We start from the raw sequence: 24,426 nt of genomic DNA, 5'->3' as shown, positions 1-24,426 counted from the left end.
CAAATGGAAGAATCTATAGCCACTAGACATGAAGATATAGATTATATCAACTGGCTCCAAAGGGCATTTATTATATAAATACATTTAGAGATTGGGTAGGTAGGTAGAATAGAGAAATAGGTTATAAAACATTACATCGTATAGGATTCCATTTTTTTCCATATATATTTGCACTAGAAAAGTCTAGAAAGACAAACATCAAGTTGATATTAGTGGTTATCCTCTGGTAATTGGCAAGAATTTAAGTTATCTTCATGTCTATAGGTGTGTATATATATATTTTACTTTTCCACAATTAAATATATTACATAATTAAAAAATAATAAAATGTGTACTGCAGTCCCCAGTGCAGGCCAATAAACAAACTCCAACTGTGGCAAGCCCACAGGGCCCACTCTGGGATTCTCACCACGTCTGCACACAAGACCATGAAGCTGTATGCCCTTATCCTCACGAGCAGTGGTATCATCAACTAGACAATCCCTGTGCACACTGTGGTGTGTACTGGACAAGTACTGTTGTGAACAGAAGAGCTCGGATGTTGCTCTATGCACGCAGAGGTGCGGCACTCTCAATCAGCTGAACCCTTGGTCTGTTCTTCAGACGTCAAGCCAACCCAGTACTCAAAAACAGCATACTTATTTTCTTGATCAAAGCCACTTTCCTAAAACAGTGTGCTCTCGTTCCCAGGGTGCACAACACGTAGCTCCTCTTCCTATCTTAGGGTTTTCCTGGAAGGTTTGCCTCAGTACCGTGTTTCCCAGAGCACTGCTGTCCCCCACTGTGTTGGAAAGGTGCAGGCAGTTCTAACAACAGGGAAGAGCCTTTGTGGAGTGGGGAAGGCCCAGAGAATTGTGGATGGACACTGGCAGGAGAGAATGGGGGTATGTACAAGTATAGAAATCAGACTGAGGGACAGAAAACTGTAAAGACAGGGGTTGAGAAAAGGACAGATGGAAATGGGGATGGTAGGGGTCACTCAGTCCTGCTGAGGGAGAAGAAGTGGCCAAGTGAGGACACTTCTTTTGCAGAAAAAGCCTCACTGTTCCCCCAGAGGACATAAGAGCTGGGGACAGCCTGGCAGCTGTGCTAGCCACAAAAGAAGGGGCTAGGCCACTGCTCTAGGTAAGCCTACCACTCACCCAAGGTAAATCCTCTGTAGAGCTGCAGGTAGGCGGTGAAGAGGCGGGCCAGGCAGGTGAGAACCCTCCCACTGGTCTCACCCCCATAGATCTCATAGCAGCAATGGACCAGGCCGTAGGCAGAGCTCCCGTACTGGGCCTTGTCCAGCACCCCGCAGAGCAGCTCTCCTTCTCTGATGATCACCTGTGAGGGAAAGGCCACTGATACCAGGCGGCAGGGGATACCTTCTGTGGGAGCCACCCATCCTCCCTACTCCATGTGTGTTACCCTCATTGTGCATGTCTCTCAACTATGACTGCCTCAAATCTTCATGGGAAGAAGTAAGGCACACACAAAACCCATATATTTTTAAATACAGGAGGTAGGCACACATAGACTAAGGGTTTTTAAATTCTTTTTCAGAGACTACTTATCTACCCCCATATATATGTACACACACAGACACACATACACACACACACACACACAGTTCAGTGTCCCCCCTGCTCCCCAGATGTATCCACAATGACTCGAGGTCAAGTACTCTGTTGAAGACCTTGTGACTGGAAATGAGGACATCTATAGACCTTCCAGTTTATAACCATGACCTTGGCTTAGGTACTCCCTCCCTTGTACCCTGGGAATAAGAACAATAAAACCTTTCTAACATCCCCTAAGGCCTGAATTTGTACTTCCACAAAGCTGGGTTAAGCATTAGAAACTAATTAAAAGGATTTCTAGTTGCATAATGTACCATACATTAAAGGAAAGTGGCAGCTTTGGTTTGGTAGACTGTGTTACAAAGGTTAGCGTGGGGCTCTGGGGATACTCCCCCACCAGAAACTTGCGGAGGCCTTGGAAACCTTCTGTTTGGACTGTTGTCCTACCGCTGCACAGCACTGTGTTTGACTGCTCTGGGCCTGCCCTCCTAAGGTGGGGGTGTGGAACCTCACAGAAATTTGCAGTCTTGAGGGGAAAACACGAGCTTTGTATTTCCAACCTTCGCAGAACCAGCTCTAGCGTTTTGCCAGAGAAGCCTTCCCAAATCTGAAGTGAGTTTTATACTGACGGTCAAATGCTAGAGATAAACCCTGACCTTTTCCCAAACTGAAAGCTAATACCCCTTTGGGGAGGATACCTTCTCTTCTGAGGAACAGCACCTGCTTGAGTGTACCTCCATTTCACTGTCTCTGTTTTAAATCAATTTGTCTAGCCTGGGGACTAGAACTCTCTAACTCAAACTGCTGGGCAGGCATACCTGGGACTCACACATTGAGTCAGGGTCAAAGCCAGGAACAGGTCGAGGAGGTTCCTTTACCCAGGCTTTCTCGCTGATTTTCGCTTTTCCAGATAAATTCAGCGGGATGTGGTCCTCTGGGATTATGTTTATGAGCAATGTTGACACAACCTGTAAAGAAAAGTAGAACAAACTGATGGCTGGAAGAACTTCCCTTTTAGGTCTTGGTCCACCTCTATAAGACAAGTTGATCTCTGTTTTTACTTATACACCAATAAGATATTCACTGAGATTTGTACTCCCTACGATAGTTTTTGGCTGGGCACAGAGACCGATGCTTATAATCCTAGCACTTTGAGAAGCTGAGGCAGGAGGACTGCTTGAAGCCAAGAGTGAGCCTGGGCAACACAGCAAGATCCTGTCTCTATAAAAATATAGAAATATTAGCGAGTGTGGAGGGATGCACCTGTAGTCCTGGCTACTGGGGAGGCTGACGTGAGCTATGATGCCACCACTGCCCTTGCACCTAGGGAACAGAGTGAGACCCTATCTCCAAAAAAAAAAGTTCCCTAAACTTGATTTAAATCCCTGAATAGACCAAAGAAAGAAGAAGAAAGTAAACAGTGCCTGTAACTTAATCAGCACATGTTGTATGTATTCTGACTGCTTCACCAACCAGCCATGCCCTCATTTCTCTCTCTCTCTTCAGGCCTATTCTCTTACACACAAGAATACTGAAATTAGGCCAATTAATAACTCTATGATGGCATTTAAGTGAAAAGAAGAGCCATATATCTGTCACTTTAGCTCAAAACTTAGAAATGATTAAGCTTAGCGAGGAAGGCATGTGAAAAGCTGACACGAGCCATCAGCTAGGGCTCTGGCACCACTCAGGCAACTTGTGAATATAAAGGAAAAAGTTCCTAAAGAAAATTAAAAGTGCTATTCCAGTGAAGGCATGAATAACAGGAAAGTGAAACAATCTTAGGGAGAAAGTTTTAGTGGTCTGCATAAAAGGTCAAACCAGCCAAAACACTCCCTTAAGCCAAAGCCTAATCCAGGACAAGGACCTAACTGTATAAAGGCTGAGAGGTGAGGAAGCTATATAAGAAAAGCTGGAAGCTAGTACAAGGTTTATGAGGTCTTCATAACCTAAAAGTGCAAGGTGAAGCAGCAAGTCCTGATGTAGAAGCTGCAGTACATTCTAGAGAAATTTAGCAAAGATCACTGATAAAGGTGGCTAACACTAACAGATTTTCAATGCAGATGAAACAGTCTTTTATCAGAAGATGTCACCTAGGACTTTTACAGTGAAATAGTCAACACATAGCTTCAAAGCTTCAAAGAACTGGCTGACCTTCTTGTCAGAAGCTAACATAGCTGGTGACTAAGCTGAAGCTGGTACTCATTTTCCATTCTAAAAATCCTAGGGCTGATAAGAATTATGTTAAAAATTCTTTGCCTGTGCTCTACAAATGGAAAAACAAAGCCTGGATGACAGCACACCTGTTTACAGCATGGTTTACTGAGTATTTTAAGCCCACTGTTGAGATCTACTGCTCAATAATATGATTTGCTTCACTGTGATATTTGCTGTATTGCAGTGGGCTGAAACCAAACCCACATTATCTTTGAGATCTGTGTGTAAATGTAAAAACATCATAAATTGAAAAATTGAAAGATGACATCATTCCTCAAATTGATCTATATTATCTATCTATTGTGATCTGTATATAGCAAGCCGCAATTTCGAATAAAATTCCAACTACTAGTTTTCTGGAAACAAACAAGATGACCTTAAAATTTATATGGAAATGCAAGGGATCCCAAAGTCATGTTAGAAAAGAATAAGGCTGGAAAAGCTCACACTTAACAGACTTGAAACTTTCTACACATCTATAGAATGTATCAAAGACTTCAATGCAAAGTCCAAAACTAATAAGAGGCTTAGACAGAAACATAGCAGTACATCTGCATGGCTTTGGTTAAAGCAGCGGTTCTCAATCTTCCTAAAGCCACAATATATTTTCATTGTTAAAAAGGGGTTGCAACCCACAGGTTGAGAACTGCTGGGTTAAAGCAACAATTTCTTAGATATGATACTAGAAGCAGAAAAGCAACAAAATAAACACATGAATTGGACTTCAAAATTCCTACAGAATGGACAAAATTTTTACAAATCATAGGCATAATACAGGTCTGACAGCCAGAATATATAAAGAACTCTTATAACTTATCAACAAAAACAAAGCCAATTAACAAATATGCAAGAGCTCATATAGGTATTTCTCCTAAGAAGGTATTACAAATGGCCAATAAACATGTGAAAAGATGCTCCATATCATTAGTCACTAAGGAAATGCAAATCAAAATGAGATACCAAGATGGCTATTTAAAAAAAAGCAAAAAGTAAGTGTTGGTGAGAATGTGGAGAAATTGGAACCCTCATCCATTGCTGGTAGGAATGTAAAATGCTGCTATGAAAACAGTTTGAAAATTTCTCAAAAAAGTTAAACATGGAATTTTATATAACCCAGCTATTCCACTCTTAGCTATATACCCAAGAAAACTGAAAATACAGTTCACACAAAGGTTCATATGCAAATGTTCATTGCAGGCTTATTTGTAATATCCAAAAAGTGGAAACAACCCAAATCATCCATTTATCAATGGACAAATGGCTAATCCTAGTACTCTGGAAGGCCAAAGTGGAAGGATCACTTGAGGCTAGGAGTCTGAGATCAGCCTGAGCAAGAGCTAGACCCTGTCTCTACAAAAAATAGAAAAATCAGTTAGGAATGGTAGCATGTGCTTGTTGTCCCAGCTACTTGGGAGGGAGGCTAAGGCTGGAGGATTGTTTGAGCTGAGGAGTATGAGGTTGCAGTGAGCTATGATGACACCACCACTGTACTCTACCCAAGTGACAGAGCAAGATCCTGTTTCAATAATAATAATAATACTAATAATAAAAATTTAAAAAAAGCAAGCCACAAAACGCCACACATCATTCGATATCATTTATATGAAATGCCCAAAACCAAAATTCATAGCACAAGAAAGAAGTTGACAAGAGAAGGGGAGGAAGGAGGAATTGAGATTGACTGTTGATAGATAAAGGATTTCTTTCTGGGGTGATAGAAATGTTCTGGAATTATATAGTGGTAATGGTTGTACAACACAGTGAATATACCAAAAAACAAAACAAAACAAAACACTGAAATAAATACTTCCAAAAGGTAAATTCTATGTTGAATGTGAATTATATCTAAATTTTAAAAGCCCAAGGGAATCAGACAAGATAAATTAAGGTCCCTTTCTGCCCTAACATTCTAGAAATGTACAATTCTGGTCAAAAACTATGTTAGAGAGAAAGATAAACATCTACAACATTCTGTTAAACTGTGAAGGTTAGAAATACCTATGTGAATTGTAAGTTACATGAAGCTATGTTTTTTTTTTGGTAGAGACAGAGTCTCACTTTATCACCCTTGGTAGAGAGCTGTGGCATCACACAGCTCACAGCAATCTCCAACTCCTGGGCTTAGGTGATTCTCTTGCCTTAGCCTCCCAAGTAGCTGGGACTGCAGGCGTCCGCCACAATGCCTGGCTATTTTTTTGTTGCAATTTGGCCGGAGCTGGGTTTGAACCTGCCACCCTTGGTATATGGGGCCAGCACCTTACGCACTGAGCCACAGGCGCCGCCCTGAAGCTATGTTTTAAGTGGATTTAGTTTTTTTTAATATTTTGAAAATGTGTATATCCTTTGACCCAGTGATCATATTTCTAGGAATTTATTTAAAATATATGCTAATGCAAGTGCACTAGCATCAACAGAAATGGGTGTTCACTCAGCACTGGTTAGAATAATAAAAACCAGGCAACAATCTAAACATCCACTAACAGAAGGACAGTTAAATCTACTATGACACATCCCTATCGTTGAATACAACATGGGGAGAGTTAAAAAGAATGAGGTGGATCTACTTGTGGAGCCACAGAAGACCCCCACCTCCAATGTACCAAGTGAACTAATTAAATCACAAAGCAATTATAAAAAACTTTCCATCAACATAGCACACAAAAACAGTTAAATGAACTACTTGCCATAATTGGAACATTTTAGGGTGGTTCAAATTAAAAATACAGATTGCTTGAATACAATTCACAATCACAAAGATGTGGAAACATCCTTCAACACATGAATGGATTAATAAATGTGGTATATGTATATAATGGAATCTATTTCAGCCATAAAAAAGATGTACATTTTGTATCTTTAGTAACAACATGGATGGATCTGGAGAACACTCTACTAATAGAAGTATGGCAAGATTGGAAAAATAAGCATCACATGTATTTAGTTCTAAATCGGAACAAGTAGATTAACAACTACATGAGAGAAAAACTCGATTAGCATTTAGGGAAATGCATGTTTAAGGTACCAGGATGTTCTGGTTAAGGAGGCGATTTTAAACACATTCAATTCAAAATTGAATGTCAGATTTAATCATGACCCATGGTTCTTCTGAGAAGCCCCAGAGACAGTATCACATGATCCTATTCTTATTTATTTTCTATGGGGGTATATGTGGATATGGATAGTGAGGCTGAGGAGAGAGAAAGGATTTCCCTTTTCTCTTTTACATTTTTATATTTTTATTTAACAACAAACTTACTTCTAAGGTAAAAAGAATTTAAAGGGTGGAGATACAATAACTGAACTCAGCAAGGTTGCTGAATACAAGGACAATATACACAATTAACTGTATTTCTATATACCAACTATAAATTTAATCAACTATGGGAAAATGTAATAAACAATATTATCTATAATTACAACATCCAAGAATGAATCTAACAAAAAGATGAATAAAACTTTTACCTAATTGAAGGACGTACTATGTTCATAATTTGTAAGATTCAATAATGTAAATATATCTACTCACTGAGCTACAGGTGCCAAGCCACCTAAATACATTTTTAAAAACCTAGTTCAAAATCAGCCTGAGCAAAAGTGAAACCCCCATCTATAAAAATAGCTGAGTGTTGTGGTGGGCATCTATAGTTGTAACTACTGGGGAGGCTGAGGCAAAAGGATCACTTGAACCCAAGAATTTTTAGGTTGCTGTGAGCTATGATGCTATGGCACTCTACCCAGGGTGACAGAGTGAGGCTCTGTCTCAAAAAACAAAAAAACCCCAAAACAATAAGGTACCATTGCACATCTGAATGGCTAAAATTAATTAATGGATAAGAAAGGGGAAAAAAACCCTACAATAATATCCAATTCTGCTAAAGTAAGGAGCAACCAAAACTCTCATGCCCTGCTGGTGGAAGTGCATATTACTATAAGCATTTTGGAAAACTGTTTATTAAGATATCTATTAAACTTGAACATTTATCTTATGACTCAGCAATTTTATGCCTTGGTATTTACCCACTGAAATGCATATACAATCAACAAAAGACACATACAAGAATGTTCACAGTAGCCCTACTTGTAATAGCCAAATGAAGAAAACTAAATACAACACAAATGTCCATAAATGGTAAATGGGGTAAGTATGAAGATGTGGTCATATAATGTAATATTTTAGAGCAACAAAAGTGAATAAACTACTGCTATTTCTTTCTTTTTTTTTTTTTAGACAGAGCCTCAAGCTGTCACACTGGGTAGAGTGCTGTGGCATGACAGCTCACAGCAACCTCCAACTCCTGAGCTCAAGCAGTCTCCTGCCTCTGCCTCCCAAGTAGCTGGAACCACAGGCACCCGCCACAATGCCTGGCTATTTTTTGGTTGCAGCCATCGTTGTTTGGTGGGCCCGGGCTGGATTCAAACCCACCACCTTAGGTGTATGTAGCTGGCGCCTTAGCCACTTGAGCCACAGGCGCCGAGCCAACTACTGCTATTTCAACAACATGGGTAACACACAAAGGTATTATATACTATATGATTCCATTTATATAAAGTTCGAGAGAACATAAAACTTATCCATAGTGCTAGAAGCCATGTTAGTATTACCTTTGGGGAGGGGAAGAAACTAGGAGAGATCATAGGGGATTCTTAAAAGGGTGCTGACAATATTCTACTTTCTAATCTGAGTGATAGTTTATATTCATTACATGAATGTTCATTGAGCTATATGTTAGAGATTTGCAACAGTAGGCAATTTTTTTTTTTTTTTTTAGGAGACAGAATCTCACTCTGCTGCCCAGGCTAGAGTGCTATGGTGTCAGCTTAGGTCAGAGCAACCTCAAACTCCTGGACTGAAGGGATCCTTCCGCCTGAGCCTCCCAAGTAGATAGGCGTATAGGTGCATGCCACCACGCCTGGCTAATTTTTCTATTTTTAGTAGAGATAAGTTCTTGCTCTTGCTCAGGTTGGTGTGGAACTCCTGAGCTCAAGTGATCATCTTCCTTTGGCCTCCCAGAGCACTAGGGTTACAGATGTAAGCCACTATGCCCAGCCCAAATTCTCTTTCTTTGCATGCTCTTTCAATAAATGATGCCAGACTTTTGATTTGCACAAGGAAAGAAAAGCACTCAAGACTCAAGAGACTATATGAAACGTCTAAGACTTCATTTTCTGGAACGTTAGAAATAAACTTCCTAAGCTAAGTTCCTTATCTCCTAATTGTAAACATGTTTTTTTTCTGCAGAACCAGAATGACCCATTAGCAAATTCTTGTGCAATGTAGTCACTCTTGCCCTTTTCAACTATTTGCAAAAATATATCCTTTAGCAGCCTTTCAAGAAACACTAAAAAATCCCACCTATGACAGAAGCAAAAACATGGGCCTATTTTCAAATTTGATTTAACATAAAAGATTTTAAAAGAATCCAAGTATGGTCTCCAGCCATAATGGAATTAAAGTGAAAATTAGTAACCAAGATATGTGAAAAATCTTATAAATATTTGGAAACTAAGTAATGTACTTCCAAATAACTCATGGGTCAAAAAAAAAAAAAAACATCGAAAGAGAAACTAGAAAGTTTTCTGAAGTGATGAAAATGAAAAAAACATATAATATGTAGGATGCCACTTAGGTAGAATTTCAGGGGAAATTTATATATAAAGAGCCAAAGTTAAAGAAAAAGTACGTCAAATCAGTAAGTTCAGCTTCAACTTTAAGTAGAAAAAGAACATATTAAATCCCAAGTAAACAGAAGAAAAGAAATAATAAATATCAGAGTGTTGTCAATAAAACAGAAAACAGAAAAACAATAAAGTCAATTAAAATGCTGGTTCTTTGAGAGCAATAAAACTGATAAATCTCTAGGCAGACTGAAAAACACAACCTACCATAGCTTCTTCAAGAAGAAATAGATACTGGCCTGGCTCTATGCTTATTAAAGAAATAGAAATTTCAGTCAAAACCTTTCCATAAAGAAACTCTAGGCCTAGATGCCTTCATTAGTGAATTCTACCAAACATTTAAGGAAAAGATAATATCAATGCCATTTACACAAATGAGAAAAAACTTCTCATGTCATTCTATGAGGCCAGCATTACCCTGACACCAAAACCAGACAAAGATATCACAGGCAATCTCACTTACAAACATTCGACTTTTGTCCAACTTGCACTTATAAACAGAGGCTGTTACAGTAAGTCCCCAAGTTACAAACATCTGACTGATGTACACTTCACACAAATGGAGGCTATTCACACAGACGGAGGCAATTATAGGTAATAGGTAAATGTACTTGTTCCAATTTACACACAAATTTGGCTTAAGAACAAACCTACAGAACTTATCTCATTCATAACGTAGGTATTGCCTGTACAAGAAAACTACAGATCAATATCCCCTGATGAACACATATGTAAAAATATTCTAAATAAAATTTTAGCAAGTTGAATTCAAATAATATACCAAACAGGTACTACATCATGACCAAGGAAGGTTTATCCTAGGAATGCAAGGTTGACTTCACAATTGAAACCTGTCAAGTCCCAGGTCGGCAGACTTAAAGAACTACAGAGCTAGAAGAGACCCTTAGAGATCATCAACTTGAACCCCTCTTTTCATGGATGAGGAATGGAGACCCACAGAGCCAAGATCAAATAACCAACTAGAAGTTGTCCCTTAAAGCTGAACTTGACAAGGCTCAGCCAATGGTAGAAGGACATATTTTACTGTATTTCATTATTTGATCACCACATATATTGATTTGGTTACTCTGAGGGAAGTATGGTATGATGCTTTGGGAGTTGAAAAGTCCTGACTTTGAACCCCAGTTTTGTCTGCTATAACCCTGGGCATGTTAACTTATTACTCCTAAAGGTAGATAATAATGGTCTTGGCACTGCATGTTAGTTGTGGGAGTTAAATCGGACTATGTAGGTATTTAATGCACTCAGCAAAGAGCTCTGTATTTCCCAACAAATTTTACTACTACTATTACTACTGGCACCACTGATCACTACCACTGTACTTGGTATGATGACACCAAGTTGAAGTTAGAAACAAGGGACAGAAACTATGTTGCCTACTCTCAGTAGACACTCCCTAAGATACTACCCAGACTCAGGAGCCCCAAACTAAGGGAAAGGAAAGTTAGACTATTGCTTCATTACCTATTTTTTTGTCTCTGGCATGGGCTCTCCAAGAAATGAAATGCTTTACATGAGTGGCCTATTTCCTTTTGTTATATATACTTGGTATTTTCTCCCAATTACCTGCTTTCCTGTCCACAGTGGAAAGGGTTTCAGAATGGCAGGAGGAAAGAGTTTCACACGCCCCACTTTGTCCGTGAGTCCTCGGTACACCAGCTCCATATATTGCTCCCGGGTGAAAAAACAACACCGGGTAGTCATGCTTGTACCTGAAACCATGTGATCCTGGATCAATCCTGCCAAGGGCTGGCCATCCTATAAACCAACAGACAAGAAAAGAATGAAGATAAATTTTAAGACAAACTCAAATTCTTAATCATCTGCTTTGAAGCTACCTTCTAGCAATAGTCCTCCATATATCTGTCCTGTCCTGTCCATGTCCTCACTATGCACTTGTTGGTAACAAACTGTCTCCCAAAGCATGTGACCAGGGCTTACCATTGGCCTCCACTTTTGCCACTTGCCCACTGTCCTATGTCAAAACTACTTCAGACTCATCCAGTTTCCTAAGCCTTCTCTGCTTAATCCCATCTGGTTCTAGTTACTCCACCAAAGTTTTGGCATTTATGCATAAATTTGGTCTGGCTGCTGTTAGCTGTGTTCTTGTTTTTATACTTTGGTTTTATGCCTTAGTATTTTTCACACATTTCTGGCCTGCTTCTCCTATAAATCAATCATCCATTCAACAAATATTTATTGAGAGCCTCGTGTAGGCCTGGGTAGACGTCTGGCCTATTCTAGTGGGCAAAACAGACACAGTCCTTCATAAGGAAGAGCTAGATGGTAAACAAATGACTGGACAAATATATTCTCATGAAGGGTTTTAAATGCTACAGAGAAAAATAACAGGATGGGTCACAATATAGACTTAGTGGTGGTGGTGAGGAATGGTCTGAGGAGCAGGATTATAGCTGGGGCCTGAGTTTACTTGAGGAGTAAGTTGGAGTGGGCCAGTTCAGGGAGGGAGGGGTTCAGTCAGAGTTCCTAGAGAGGCATTGAGAGGCCCTCAATGCACATACCATAAAGGAAAGAACGTCCCTTATTAGACGGTCTTCATAATACAGCATGTGGTTCAACATAGGCCGCTTAATAAAGGATGTTATCTACCTGACGCCAAAACAGGCGTGAGTGAGCACGTTGATTTCACTTGACACTTCACAGCCATTCAGAATGGCTCCTAAATCGTATCAGTTGGGTTTGTGTTCATGCCAACAGAAGATGCACTGAAGTAAAAACAGCTATGGTCACTGGTGTTCTTGAAGAAGTAGTTTTTACAAACTTTCCAATGTTTACAGGAATTTGGGAAAACCTATGCTCTGGATCTAAAGATTGTAATCATTTAATTATTTGTTATAATAAATACTAGTTAATAGCATGGCCCATGTTTCATAACTAAGGGTAAGGGAAGTCACAAATGCAGCCATTGGAGAAATACCAAGAATTTAACCATATGTACTAATTCCAAGGTCAAAGAGGATTCCCGTCAAATGGTGATGGGCTATGTAAAGAAAGGCACAACTATTACAGCTGGGCCGTAACAGTGGCACACATGTAAAGCAAGGGCAGGCGGAAAACATAGCCTTTCCTATGAAGGTTTTGACTTTTTAATGCTTAAAAAAATTACATTCTACATTTCAGTCCATAGATGTTCTTACTTCGTTTTGGGGAAAAACTCAAACCAGTATTACGCATTTGACTCATCCATCCCAGAGTCTCTAGGGGAAACACAAATTTTTCCTTTTGTTTTCTTCCTTTAAAGAACATAATTACAAGTTATGTGATATATTCAGTGCCTCTTCCTCACTCTATCCAGATTTTTCCATGAGTAGGAAATTACTTTAATGGCTAAATGCTTTCAATGCAATAATAACAAATTCTAGGAAGGAGTGCTGATTAAAGCAACTACTGAAGGTCTATTTATAATTCTGAATTTTCTAAGTCACACTTAGGATCAGAAAGAACATCTTTGAATCAAAATCCCAGAAAATTGTCAGCTATACTATTCCACTTAATAGCACAGCAACATGACATTACAATAAATGTCTTTGGTCAGGATGCTTTGAGAATAGGGTATTCTATGACTTGAGTATTCTAGCTGATTAAGTAAAAGTCAGGAAACTGTATCTCAAGCCTTGTCTAAAAACTTTCCATAAAGCACGGGCCCTCCATAAATATAACAAAGAGAAGAAAGAAATTAATCCCCTAAGAAGCCCATACATGAAAACTTTAACTATTTTTTGGGAAAAGAAGTAGCCAGAGTGCCATTCAACTCCTATTTTAAGTAAAAAGACAACACAAAACTCTATTAAGTATATAAAACCAACAATGAAATGTATAATCTGGTTATTATGGTTAGTTAGGGAATAGAACCTAGAAATAGAGAAGAAATGGAAGAATGACAAAGAAAAATGGATACAAATGGAAATAACAATACATTAAGAAAAATGATCTCCCCAAACTGGCTTTCCTACTGTGTTTCCCTAAAAATAAGACCTACCCCAAAAATAAGCCCTAGCAGGATTTCTATGCATTTGTTAAGTATAAGCCCTACCCCAATAATAAGACCTAGTGATAGGCTGGCCATGCATTTCACAGAGTGATAAGGAAGACTGGAATACCTTTTATCTGCCACAGCTCCTTTCTCTGAGCCATTTGCACTTGTGCGGGTGCGCGTGTGGTAACCACAGTGGCAGACATCCTATTGCACACGTGTGAATGGCTAGGGGAAAGGAGTTCACACATCACTAGCGCCAGCCCCACCAACAAGGTCGGCTCCCCCTTTCAGGTTCCAGATACTTAATTGTATTTGAATAGATGTAGATTGTTGTATTATTCTTAATAAAAATAAGATATCCCCTGAAAATAAGCCCTAGCGTGTCTTCTTGAGAATAAATAAATATAAGACAGTGTCTTATTTTCGGGGAAACACAGTAGTTTTTTTTTCCCTTTCCTTTCCTTTTTTTTTTTGAGAAAAGAGTCTCAAGCTGTCGCCCTGGTACAGCACCGTGGAATCATCACAGCTCACAGCAACCTCTAACTCTTGGGGCTCAAGTTATTCTCTTCCTTCAGTTTTTCTATTTTTAGTAGAGACAGGGTCTCACTCTTGCTCAGTCTGGTCTTAAACTTGTGAGCTCAAGCAATCCACCTGCCTCAGACTCCCACAGTGCTAGGATTACAGGTGGGAGCCATGGCACCCAGCCTGGCTTTCCTAGTTTAACCAAATTAGCTCTTGTTCTCTTAGGATTTTGCTACCAAAACCATATTTTATTTTTATAATTATTAGTAAATACAAAGATTCTACTTTCTAGCATTTATACCAAGGAGTAAATAAAATTTATCAAGAATCAAAAGCTCTTTCTCTCTAATAGGAGAAACTTATTTTAAATGCACAAATCCCCACAAGTTATTTTTTACTTAAAAATAATTAATTTATACACTTTACTTACCTGTATTCTCCTGTCTCTCTTGAGTGCAAGCCTGACCCAAAACTCATAGGTATATGAGCCTGTGACAAGGCCCATATGGATTTAAATAAGCCAGCCCATTGCCTCAATTCCTCATGTAGCTATTGCTTTCAGGTCACTCAGCTAGCAAAAAAACATCTACTGCTCCTTGGTAGTGTCCCCTCTGGTGAAATATGACTCGGCTTCAGAGAATGAGAGAGCCAGCACAGTCCAGGGAGTAGGGCTCAGAACACATGCAGCTGAGTATATGAGCCCAGAATACCGAAGGTCCTGGGCTGGAGACTTGGCCTCACTGCTGGCTGACGGGTTACTCACTAGGGGTTTCCTCAACTAAAAATCACACCTACCCCAAAAAGCTGCTGTGAGGGCTCTATAAGAAAAGGTTTGCAAACTACTTATAGCAGTGCTTGAGGCTCTGTTCACCAAATGTTGGCTTTGCCTGCTACCACCACCATAGCCGTTGCTGTTATTAGTAAGTAAAAAGCACAAAAAGGGAAATTTTCAAATCAGTAAACTTGTGATCAAAGCGGGCCCTTTACCTCTTCTTCTTACATTTAGTTTCCTTACTAACAAACAGCCTACTAAGGTGAGCACAGAAGGGAAAGGTCAATTCAAAAAAAGTTGAACCCACCTGAAGCCACAGTGGTATGTCTGTGGGCAAAAGGACTGGGATGCTGAGCTCCTGGCCATCTGCCTGATTCCTTGGGGGGTGGGCAGATGGCTGATGGAGGCAGAGGCATTCCACCGAGTAGAGCATGCTAATTGATGCTGGACATCTCTAAGTACGCGGGAAATGGTAGCTATGGTTTATATTATTATTACTACTTATACTTTTATACTCTAGCACAATCCAAATGAATGATGCTCAACAGTGAATCACTGTGATGCAAACAGCTTATAATATAAAAGACCCTTAGGTGGATGGTGAGGGGTAAGAGGGGACTGGCATATACTTTGTCCTTTTCCCATAGCCTGCCTACTTCCTAGCTCTATTCTTCTCATAAGCACAAGATGACTTGGGCCCCTGCCACTCCTGGCCATGAGTCAAAGTTAAATCCTTCTTATATGTCCCTCTGGACAGCCCTGACTACATAGGGCTGCCCTGAAGGACCAATTCTGGAAAAACAAGGAAGGAGTTCAAAGAGGAGAGGAGAGCCTTCATGGACTGCCGGGGAATCCCATCTGGGCCCTTGGGGTTACGCTGCCACTTTAAACTCTATGCATGTTAGAACTCAAAGGATGAAAGTCATCTGTGGACCAGGAGGACCATCAAAGTTGGGATGCTGATGCTTGCCAGGGGCTAATAAGTTGTAGAATCCAAACATAAGCCAGGAAGACAAGACATACTATGTAGCTATTAAACTTGGCTTTTTGGGATGGTCATCACAATTTCTCTCCTGGCATACATTTTGAGATATAGCATTTCTTTGCCTCTAAGCAGCTAGCAGGCTACATACCCTACCTAGAAGATATCAGGAACTTCTGCCACTATCCCCCTGCCCTAGAGCTGCCCACTGACCCCGAGCTGGCAAGGACCCAGGTTCAAAGTGCCAAGTCATGGTGATGATGACCGTGAACAGCCTCAAGGCCAGACCTACCTTGGGAACAAGGTACTGTTGATCGGTGCAGGCCAGGACATAGGCCTCAGCCCGGCCCAGCTCATTCTGGGGGAAGTGGGCATTCATCTCATCTCCATCAAAGTCTGCGTTATAGGCCTTGCAGTTAGCATAGTGGAGCCGTAGGACTTTCTCTTCAGGCAGGATGCGAGCACGGTGGGCTTGGATGGAAGGTCTGTGCAGAGTGGGCTGTCGGTTCAGTAGGAGAATGTCCCCATTTTTTACATGCCGGCATACCTGGGGGCAGGTTGGAGGACAGGTGGGTGATCAGCAGCAACTTTAGTGTCACAACTGCTCTTTCCAAAGGCCTCAGCTTAGCTGAGTTTGCCTAAAGTTCTAGTTAAGTAAATGCAAGGGGAATTTGATGCAAAATTCTAGAAATCGCTGAGAAATACCGTATTTTGCCATATATAATGCATTCATGCACGACATACATCCATGTTTTTGGCCCAAACTTTAGGAAAATCCCTTTTGAGAAAGTGGCCAGCTCTTCCCCAGGAAAGACACATGTGGGGAGGACTAATGCTCCCCTGGTAAATGTGTAGATCGCATAGCCCTCCTATAGCTGCAGGGGTGCAGTCTTAAGGAATTACATCCTTTTTTCCTTCACATTACTTCTCAGAGGAATGCGGGAACCTGGAAAGGCTGTGCATCTCTGAAGAAGACAGACATTGCTGGACAGACCCTGGTCTTATCTGTTCCTTTTACCTCTGAGCCCAGAGTTGGAATCTTGGTTGTGTTGGGCCAGGACCTGCTCGTTCTTTGAAGGCTGGCTCTTCTCTCTCCCTGCCGAGAGCCCTTTTCTTCCCTGCTCCATTGGTGGCTATGGCCAAGATGGTAAGGGGTGTGGCTGCTGGGGTGGGAGCTTCTGAGGCTGCTTGGCCTATGGGCAGGCAGGTGGATTCCTGGAGTCTGCATGGGATTCCTGGTCTCCTTCATATAGCTGGGGCCTCAGGCCTTGGCTCTTGCCCAGCCAACACCCCCATTCCCGACCATGGCACTCAGCAGAGGCTGCTTTGGTCTGCTCCTACTGGATCCTAGATCCTCCTAAACTGGAACCCCATGCACCCAGTACACCCAGGAGGGAGGGCAGGCAGGCCCCGGAGGACTGCTGGGTTCCTCCACTCCCAAGCCATACTACCTTATTTGCACACCTTATTTTTCCATCAAAAATGGGGGCAAAAAAACATGGATTATATAGGGCAAAATATGGCAGTTCTTAAACACTTCAGGTCCTGGCCCAACACAACCGAGATTTCAACTCTGGGCTCAGAGGTAAAAGGAACAGATAAGACCAGGGTCTGTCCAGCAATGTCTGTCTTCTTCAGAGATGCACAGCCTTTCCAGGTTCCCGCATTCCTCTGAGAAGTAATGTGAAGGAAAAAAGGATGTAATTCCTTAAGACTGCACCCCTGCAGCAACCATAAAACCCTTGTGTTTGACAGACCTCTCAAATCATCCCCCCGAGGTCATATGTGAGTATATTATTTGCCCAACTTCACACAGCAGAGCCAGAACTGGGACACAGGGTTCTCAGTTCCCAGTTTGATGTTCTCTGAAAACATTTTACTGAATTTGAAAAAAATTAAAATGTGAAAGTTACTAGTCTTTGGGGAACGCAGTTTGAAAATAGCTCTTAAGAGTTAGGTACAGATCTAATCAAGATGGCAGCCAAGTAGCAGCTTCTGTGTAACCAGTTGCAGTGAGAGTGGGGAGAGAAGACTCCAGGCATCTCTGGCTGCCTTCTGGTGATCCAGGAAGTCAGCGAGAGCCTTCTGGACCCCACAAGGAGGAGGGAATCGGTGGAAAACTGACAAGTGGTGGGTGCATTTGTTCGGTCGGACGCTGCCTGCAGCTGTGGCAAATGCGAGACTGCAAGTGGGAAGAGCCTTGCCTGGGAGCTGTTTTGGTTTTTTTGGACTTGGGCACTGGATTGACCTGCCTTGGGAGATCTTGGGCTGGTGTGCGGATGACTTTGGGCGTTGTCTGGGGCCCTGGACTGAGCCGCTGAGCCGCTAAGGAGCTAATGCCGTTCAGCTGTGGGCTGCCCACACAGTTACTATGGGGGACCTGCCCCTGCCAGTTGCAGTGCGGGGATCAGTCAGGAGACCTTGGGCGAGTAATCTAGTGACTGAGCTGCCCAAAGATGGGGACTGAGATGCGGGGAAGTGGGGAGATCCAAGTGTTTGGCAGACTAACAACCTTGGCCCTCAGGGACATTGAGGGAAACTGGATTTGGTGCACTAGATAAGCAGTCAGCCATGCCAGGAGAGATCCCAGGAATAAGTGGTTTCCTTGGAAAGCTTCTGCTTGGCCAAGGTTCATGGTTGCCAAGGTTCATAGAGTGTCTTTTAAGTGGGCTGAGGAGACATTTGGGCTCCTAAGCCTAAGGGGTCTGTGAAATCAGCGGAGGCCCCTAGTCTCCATCTCGTACAGCTGTATCAACATTGGGATTAACTTCTCGTTTCTCCGAAGATCACCTGTTGCTCGGACAGTATTTACCAAGATTTATATACTTTTTGATTTTGGGGTTTTTGGTTTTTTTTCTTAATTTCAACATTTTTTCCCCTTTTTTCATTATTCTAGTCTAAATACAATCTTCCATTTTTGCCTTCTTTAATAATTAGAATATTTCATTTTTGCCAGTGTTTCTGCTTGTTTTGGTTTGATTTATAGTATTTTTGTCTTTCCTTTCTACCTGGTAGAGGTGGGGTACTGTGCCTGAGCCAGCTGGCAAAGAGCTGTTGACCTCAAAGGAATCACTCAACCCGGAACCCCCAGAGGTTGGGGTTCTTTAAGGGTGGCTCACAGTACCCTACTATACACCTATATTACTCCTGTTTGTTTCTTTTTGTGCCTTTCTCCTCTTTATCAATATTTCTTTTTACTCACCCCCTCTTCTTTCTCGCTCTCTTTTTAAATCTTTTCTCCCTTCTTGCTCCTCAATCTTCTCATCCCTCTGGTCTTATACCAAAAGGACTCATTAAAACTTTAGGCCAGTGGCAAGAAGTAACTTAGAGCAAGAAGAAGTGCAAGGAAAATTAGGGTAAGGAAACAGATATAAGAAAGCACTCATGAAGTAGAATCAGCAGAAAAATCCTGGCAACATGAAATGCCAATCCAGAGTAACCCCTTCTAGGGATCGCGAGCAGAGGGTTCCTCCTACAAAGAAATGTTAGAAATGACAGAAGGGGAATTTAAAATACAGATGATGAAAATGAAGGAAATTGCTGAGAAAGTTGAAAACAATCAAAAAACAATGAAAGAAATTGCTGAGAAAGTGGATAATAACCAAAAGGAAATTCAAAAACAGAATCAAATAAGAGATGAATGATATGAAGAATACAGAAAGGATATAGCAGAGCTGAAGGAAATGAAGTAGTCAATGAGGGAACTTAAAGATGCAATAGAAAGTTTCAACAACAGATTAGATCATGCAGAAGAAAGAATCTCAGAGGTAGAGGATAAAGCTCTCGAGATAACTCAGATAGTCAAAGTGGCTGAAAAGAAGAGAGAGTAAGCAGAACGTCCCACTGATAGAATTGTGGGACTCTATGAAGCATTCAAACATACAAATTATAGGTATCCCAGAAGGGGAAGAATGCCCCAAAGGAATGGAAGAATATTATAAATGAAAATTTCCCAAATACCACCCAAGATTCTGTCATACTCCTTTCAGAAGGATATCGGTCCCCTGGTCACCTCAACTCAAATAGACCTTCTTCAAGGCATATTATGATGAATTTATCTAAAGTCAAGACAAAAGCAAAGATTTTGCAGGCTGCCAGGAGTCAGCACAAACTGAGCTACAGGGACAAATCCATCAGGGTGACCATGGACCTTCTAATGAAACTTTTCAAGCTAGAAGACGATGGTCATCTATCTTTAACCTACTTAAACAGAACAATTTCCAACCCAGAATTCTATATCCTGCTAAACTAAGCTTTAAAATTGATGGAGAATTCAAATCTTTTATTGATATGCAAACACTGAGGAAATTTGCCACAACAAGACCAGCTTTACAGGAAATAGTTCAACCTGTCCTACACATTGACCATCACAATGGAACTTCAGCAAAGCAAACACCCAGAAATTAAAGGACAGAACCTAGTTTCCACAATGATGTAAAAGACAAAACTAAGCAATGGACTTTCACAAAATAAGATGAATATAACGCTACCACACTTATCAATTATCTCAATTAATGCTAATGGCTTGAATTCCCCACTGAAGAGGCACGGATTGGCTGACTGGATTAACAAAAACATAAGCCATCTATTTGCTGTCTGCAGGAAACTCACCTCACGTCGAAAGACAAATTAAAACTCAGAGTTAAGGGTTGAAAATCAATTTTTCAGGCAAATGGAAGTCAGAAGAAAACAGGGGTTACAATCTTATTTTCAGATACGTGTGGATTTAAAGCAACTAAAGTTACAAAAGACAATAATGGTCACTTCATACTGGTCAAGGGAAAAATACAACAAGAAGACATTTTAATTCTAAATATTTAGCATCCAATTTAAATGCTCCCAGATTCTTGAAACAGACCTTGCTTAGTCTGAGCAATATGACATCCTATAACAAAATAATAACAGGGGACTTTAACACCCCTCTCTCAGAGCTGGACAGATCCTCTAAACAGAAATTAAACAAAGGTATTAGAGATTTAAATGAGACCCTAGAACAACTGTGCTTGATAGACATATATAGAACGTTCCATCCCAAAGATAAAGAATATATATTCTTCTCATCGTCCCATGGAACATTCTCCAAAATTGATGATATCCTAGGACACAAAGCAAACCTCAACAAAATCAAAAGAAATGAAATTCTACCTTACATCTTTTCAGACCACAAGGCACTAAAAGTGGAACTCAACTCCAGCAATAATGCTCAACTTCACACAAAGGCATGGAAGTTAAACAACCTTATGCTGAATGACAGTTGGGTGCAGGAAGGAATTAAAAAGGAAATCTTTAACTTCCTTGAATATAACAGCAATGAAGACACAAGCTACCAAAACCTATGGGATACAGCAAAAGCAGTCCTGAGAGGAAAATTCATGGCTTTAGAAGCCTACATTCAAAAAACAGAAAGAGAGAGCATCAACAAATTCACAAGCCATTTGATGAAATTGGAAAAAGAAGAACAATCTAAGCCTAAATCCAGCAGAAGAAAAGACATATCCAAAATTAAATCAGAGGGCTTGGCACCTGTGACTCAAGTGGCTAAGGCACCAGCCACATACACCTAGGGTGGCGGGTTCAAATCCAGCCCAGGCCCACCAAACAACAATGACGGCTGCAACCAAAAAAAAAAAGATAGTTGGGCATTGTGGCGGGCGCCTGTGGTTCCCAGCTACTTGGAAGGCTGAGGCAGGAGACTCACTTGAGCCCAGGAATTGGAGGTTGTTGTGAGCTGTGATGCCACAACACTCTACCCAGGGGGACAGCTTGAAGCTCTTTGTCTCAAAAAAAAAAAAAAAATTAAATCAGAGATCAATGAAATTGAAAACAAAAGAATCATTCAGAAAATTAATGAAACAAGGAGTTGGTTTTTTGAAAAAATAAAATAAAATAGATAAGTCCTTGGCCAGACTAACTAGAAATAAAAAAGTAAAATCTCTAGTAACCTCAATCAGAAATGATGAAGGGGAAATAACAACTGATGTCACAGAGATACAAGAGATCATCTCTGAATGCTACCAGAAACTCTATGCCCAGAAATTTGACAATGTGAAGGAAATGGATCAATATTCGGAATCACCCCCTCTCCCTACACTTAGCCCAGATGAAACAGATCTCCTGAACAGATCAATTTCAAGCACTGAGATCAAAGAAACAATAAAAAATCTTCTAACAAAAAAATGCCCTGGTCTGGATGGCTTCACACCAGAATTCTATCAAACCTTCAAAGAAGAGCTTACTCCTATACTGCAGAAATTATTCCAAAAGACTGAAGAAGAAGGAATCTTCCCTAACACGTTCTATGAAGCAAACATCACCCTGATGCCAAAACCAGGAAAAGACCTAACTAAAAAGCAGAACTTTAGACCAATTTCACTAATGAATACAGATGCAAAAATTCTCAATAAAATCTTAGCCAATAGATTATCATCAAAAAAGTCATACATCATGATCAAGTAGGTTTCATCCCAGGGATGCAAGGCTGGTTTAATATATGCAAGTCCATAAACGTTATTCACTGTATCAACAGCAGCAAAACCAAAGACTACATGATCCACTCAATAGATGCAGAAAAAGCATTCATAAAATCCAGCATCCTTTTTTAATTAGCACACTGAGAAGTATAGGCAGAGGTGGTACAATTCTTAAACTGATCGAAGCTATCTATGACAAACCCACAGCTAGTATTTTACTGAATGGAGTAAAACTGAAAGCTTTTCCTCTTAGAACTGGAACCAGACAAGGTTGTCCTCTGTCACCATTACTATTCAACATAGTGTTGGAAGTTTTAGCCAATACAATTAGACACAACAAGAAAATAAAGGGCATCTAAATGGGAGCAGACAAGGTTAAACTCTCCCTTTTTCCTGATGATATGATCTTATACCTGGAGAACTCCAAAGACTCAACCACAAGACTCTTAAAAGTCATCAAAGAATACAGTAATGTCTCAGAATATAAAATCAATGTCCACAAGTTAGTTGTACGCTAACAACAGCCAAGATGAGAAATTAATTAAGGATACAACTCCCTTCACCATAGCCCCAAAGAAAATGAAATACTTAGGAATATACCTAACAAAAGAGGTGAAGGACCTCTATAAAGAAAATTATGAAACCCTAAGAAAGGAAATAGCAGAGGACATCAACAAATGGAAGAACATACCATGCTCATGGCTGGGAAGAATCAACATTGTTAAAATGTCTATACTTCCCAGAACAATTTACCGATTCAATGTCATCCCTATTAAAATATCAACGTCCTACTTTCAAGACTTGGAAAAAATGATTTTGCGTTTTGTATGGAACCAGAAAAAAACCCCATATAGCTAAGGCAGTTCTTAGTAACAAACACAAAGCCAGGGGTATCACTATACCAGATTTTAGGCTGTACTACAAGGCCATAGTGGTCAAGACAGCATGGTACTGGCACAAAAATAGAGACATAGATATTTGGAATTGAATAGAAAACCTGGAAATTAAACCAACAACTTACAGCCACCTAATCTTCGATAAACCAAACAAGAGCATCCACTGGGGAAAAGACTCCCTATTTAATAAATGGTGCTTGGAGAACTGGATATCCACAGTAAAAGACTGAAATTGGACCTGCACCTTTCTCCACTCACAAAAAAATTGATTCAAGATGGATAAAAGACTTAAATTTAAGGCATGAAATGATAAAAATTCTCAAAGAAAGAATAGGAAAAACACTGGAAAATATCGGCCTGGGGAAAGACCATGAAGAAAGACAGCCATGGCAATAGCAACAACACCAATAATAAACAAATGGGATTTAATTAAACAGAAAAGTTTCTGTACAGCCAAGGAGACAACCACCATAGCAAATAGACAACCTACTCAATGGGAAAGGATATTTGCATATTTTGCATCAGACAAAAGTTTAATAACTGGGATCTATACAGAACTTTAATTAAGCCACAAGAAAAAATCCAATAATCCCATTCATCAATGGGGAAGAGAGATGAATAGAATCTTCTCTAAAGATGACAGATGAATGGCTACTAAGCATATGAAAAAATGCTCATCATCCCTAATTATTAGAAAAATGCAAATTAAAACTACCCTGAGATATATCACCTAACCCCAGCGAGAATGGCTTTTATCACAAAATCTCAAAACTACAGATGGTGGCGTGGATGTGGAGAGAAAGGAACACTTTTACACTGCTGGTGGGACTGCAAACTAATACAATCTTTCTGGAAGGAAGTATGGAGAAACTTTAAAGAACTAACCTAGACCTCCCATTTGATCCTGCAATCCCTTTACTGGGCATCTATCCAGAAGGAAAAACAACCTTTTATTATAAAGACACTTGTACTAGACTATTTATCGCAGCCCAATGTACAGTCTCTAAAATGTGGAAACAGCCTAAATGTCCTTCAACCCAGGAATAGATTGGTAAGCTGTGGTACATGTATACCATGGAATACTATTCAGCCATTAAAAAAATGGTGATTTTGCAGCATTTGTATTAACCTGGATGGAGGTGGAACACATTATTCTTAGTGAAACATCACAGGAATGGAGAAGCATGAATCCTATGTATTCAACTTTGATATGAGGACAATTAATGATAATTAATGACAAGGTAGGGCATGAGGGAAGGGGAGACCAGACAGAGAAGGAGGGAGGGGTGTGGGCAAGAAAAAAAAAAAAAA

At 40.4% G+C, this 24,426-nt stretch overlaps 1 protein-coding gene across 2 annotated transcripts in view; it reads right to left on the bottom strand.

Annotated features, from left to right (window-relative positions):
- The window catches only part of POLR1A (RNA polymerase I subunit A), an 85,281-nt gene that overhangs the window by 25,908 nt on the left and 34,947 nt on the right, over window positions 1-24,426 (bottom strand). For both annotated transcript variants that reach the window (XM_003799202.3, XM_023518784.1), the window contains 4 exons: window positions 16,042-16,296; window positions 11,043-11,234; window positions 2,381-2,530; window positions 1,143-1,326 (listed from right to left, as the gene is read on the bottom strand). In XM_003799202.3, the coding sequence (XP_003799250.1) occupies window positions 1,143-1,326; window positions 2,381-2,530; window positions 11,043-11,234; window positions 16,042-16,296 (781 nt within the window). The remainder of the gene's footprint in view (window positions 1-1,142; window positions 1,327-2,380; window positions 2,531-11,042; window positions 11,235-16,041; window positions 16,297-24,426) is intronic.

This window comes from Otolemur garnettii, unplaced genomic scaffold (assembly GCF_000181295.1).
Source record: "Otolemur garnettii isolate 467f Iridium unplaced genomic scaffold, OtoGar3 scaffold00147, whole genome shotgun sequence".
NCBI lineage: Eukaryota > Metazoa > Chordata > Mammalia > Primates > Galagidae > Otolemur > Otolemur garnettii.
The sequence above is the reverse complement of the archived record's forward strand: the minus strand, read 5'-3'. Positions and strand labels throughout refer to the sequence as shown.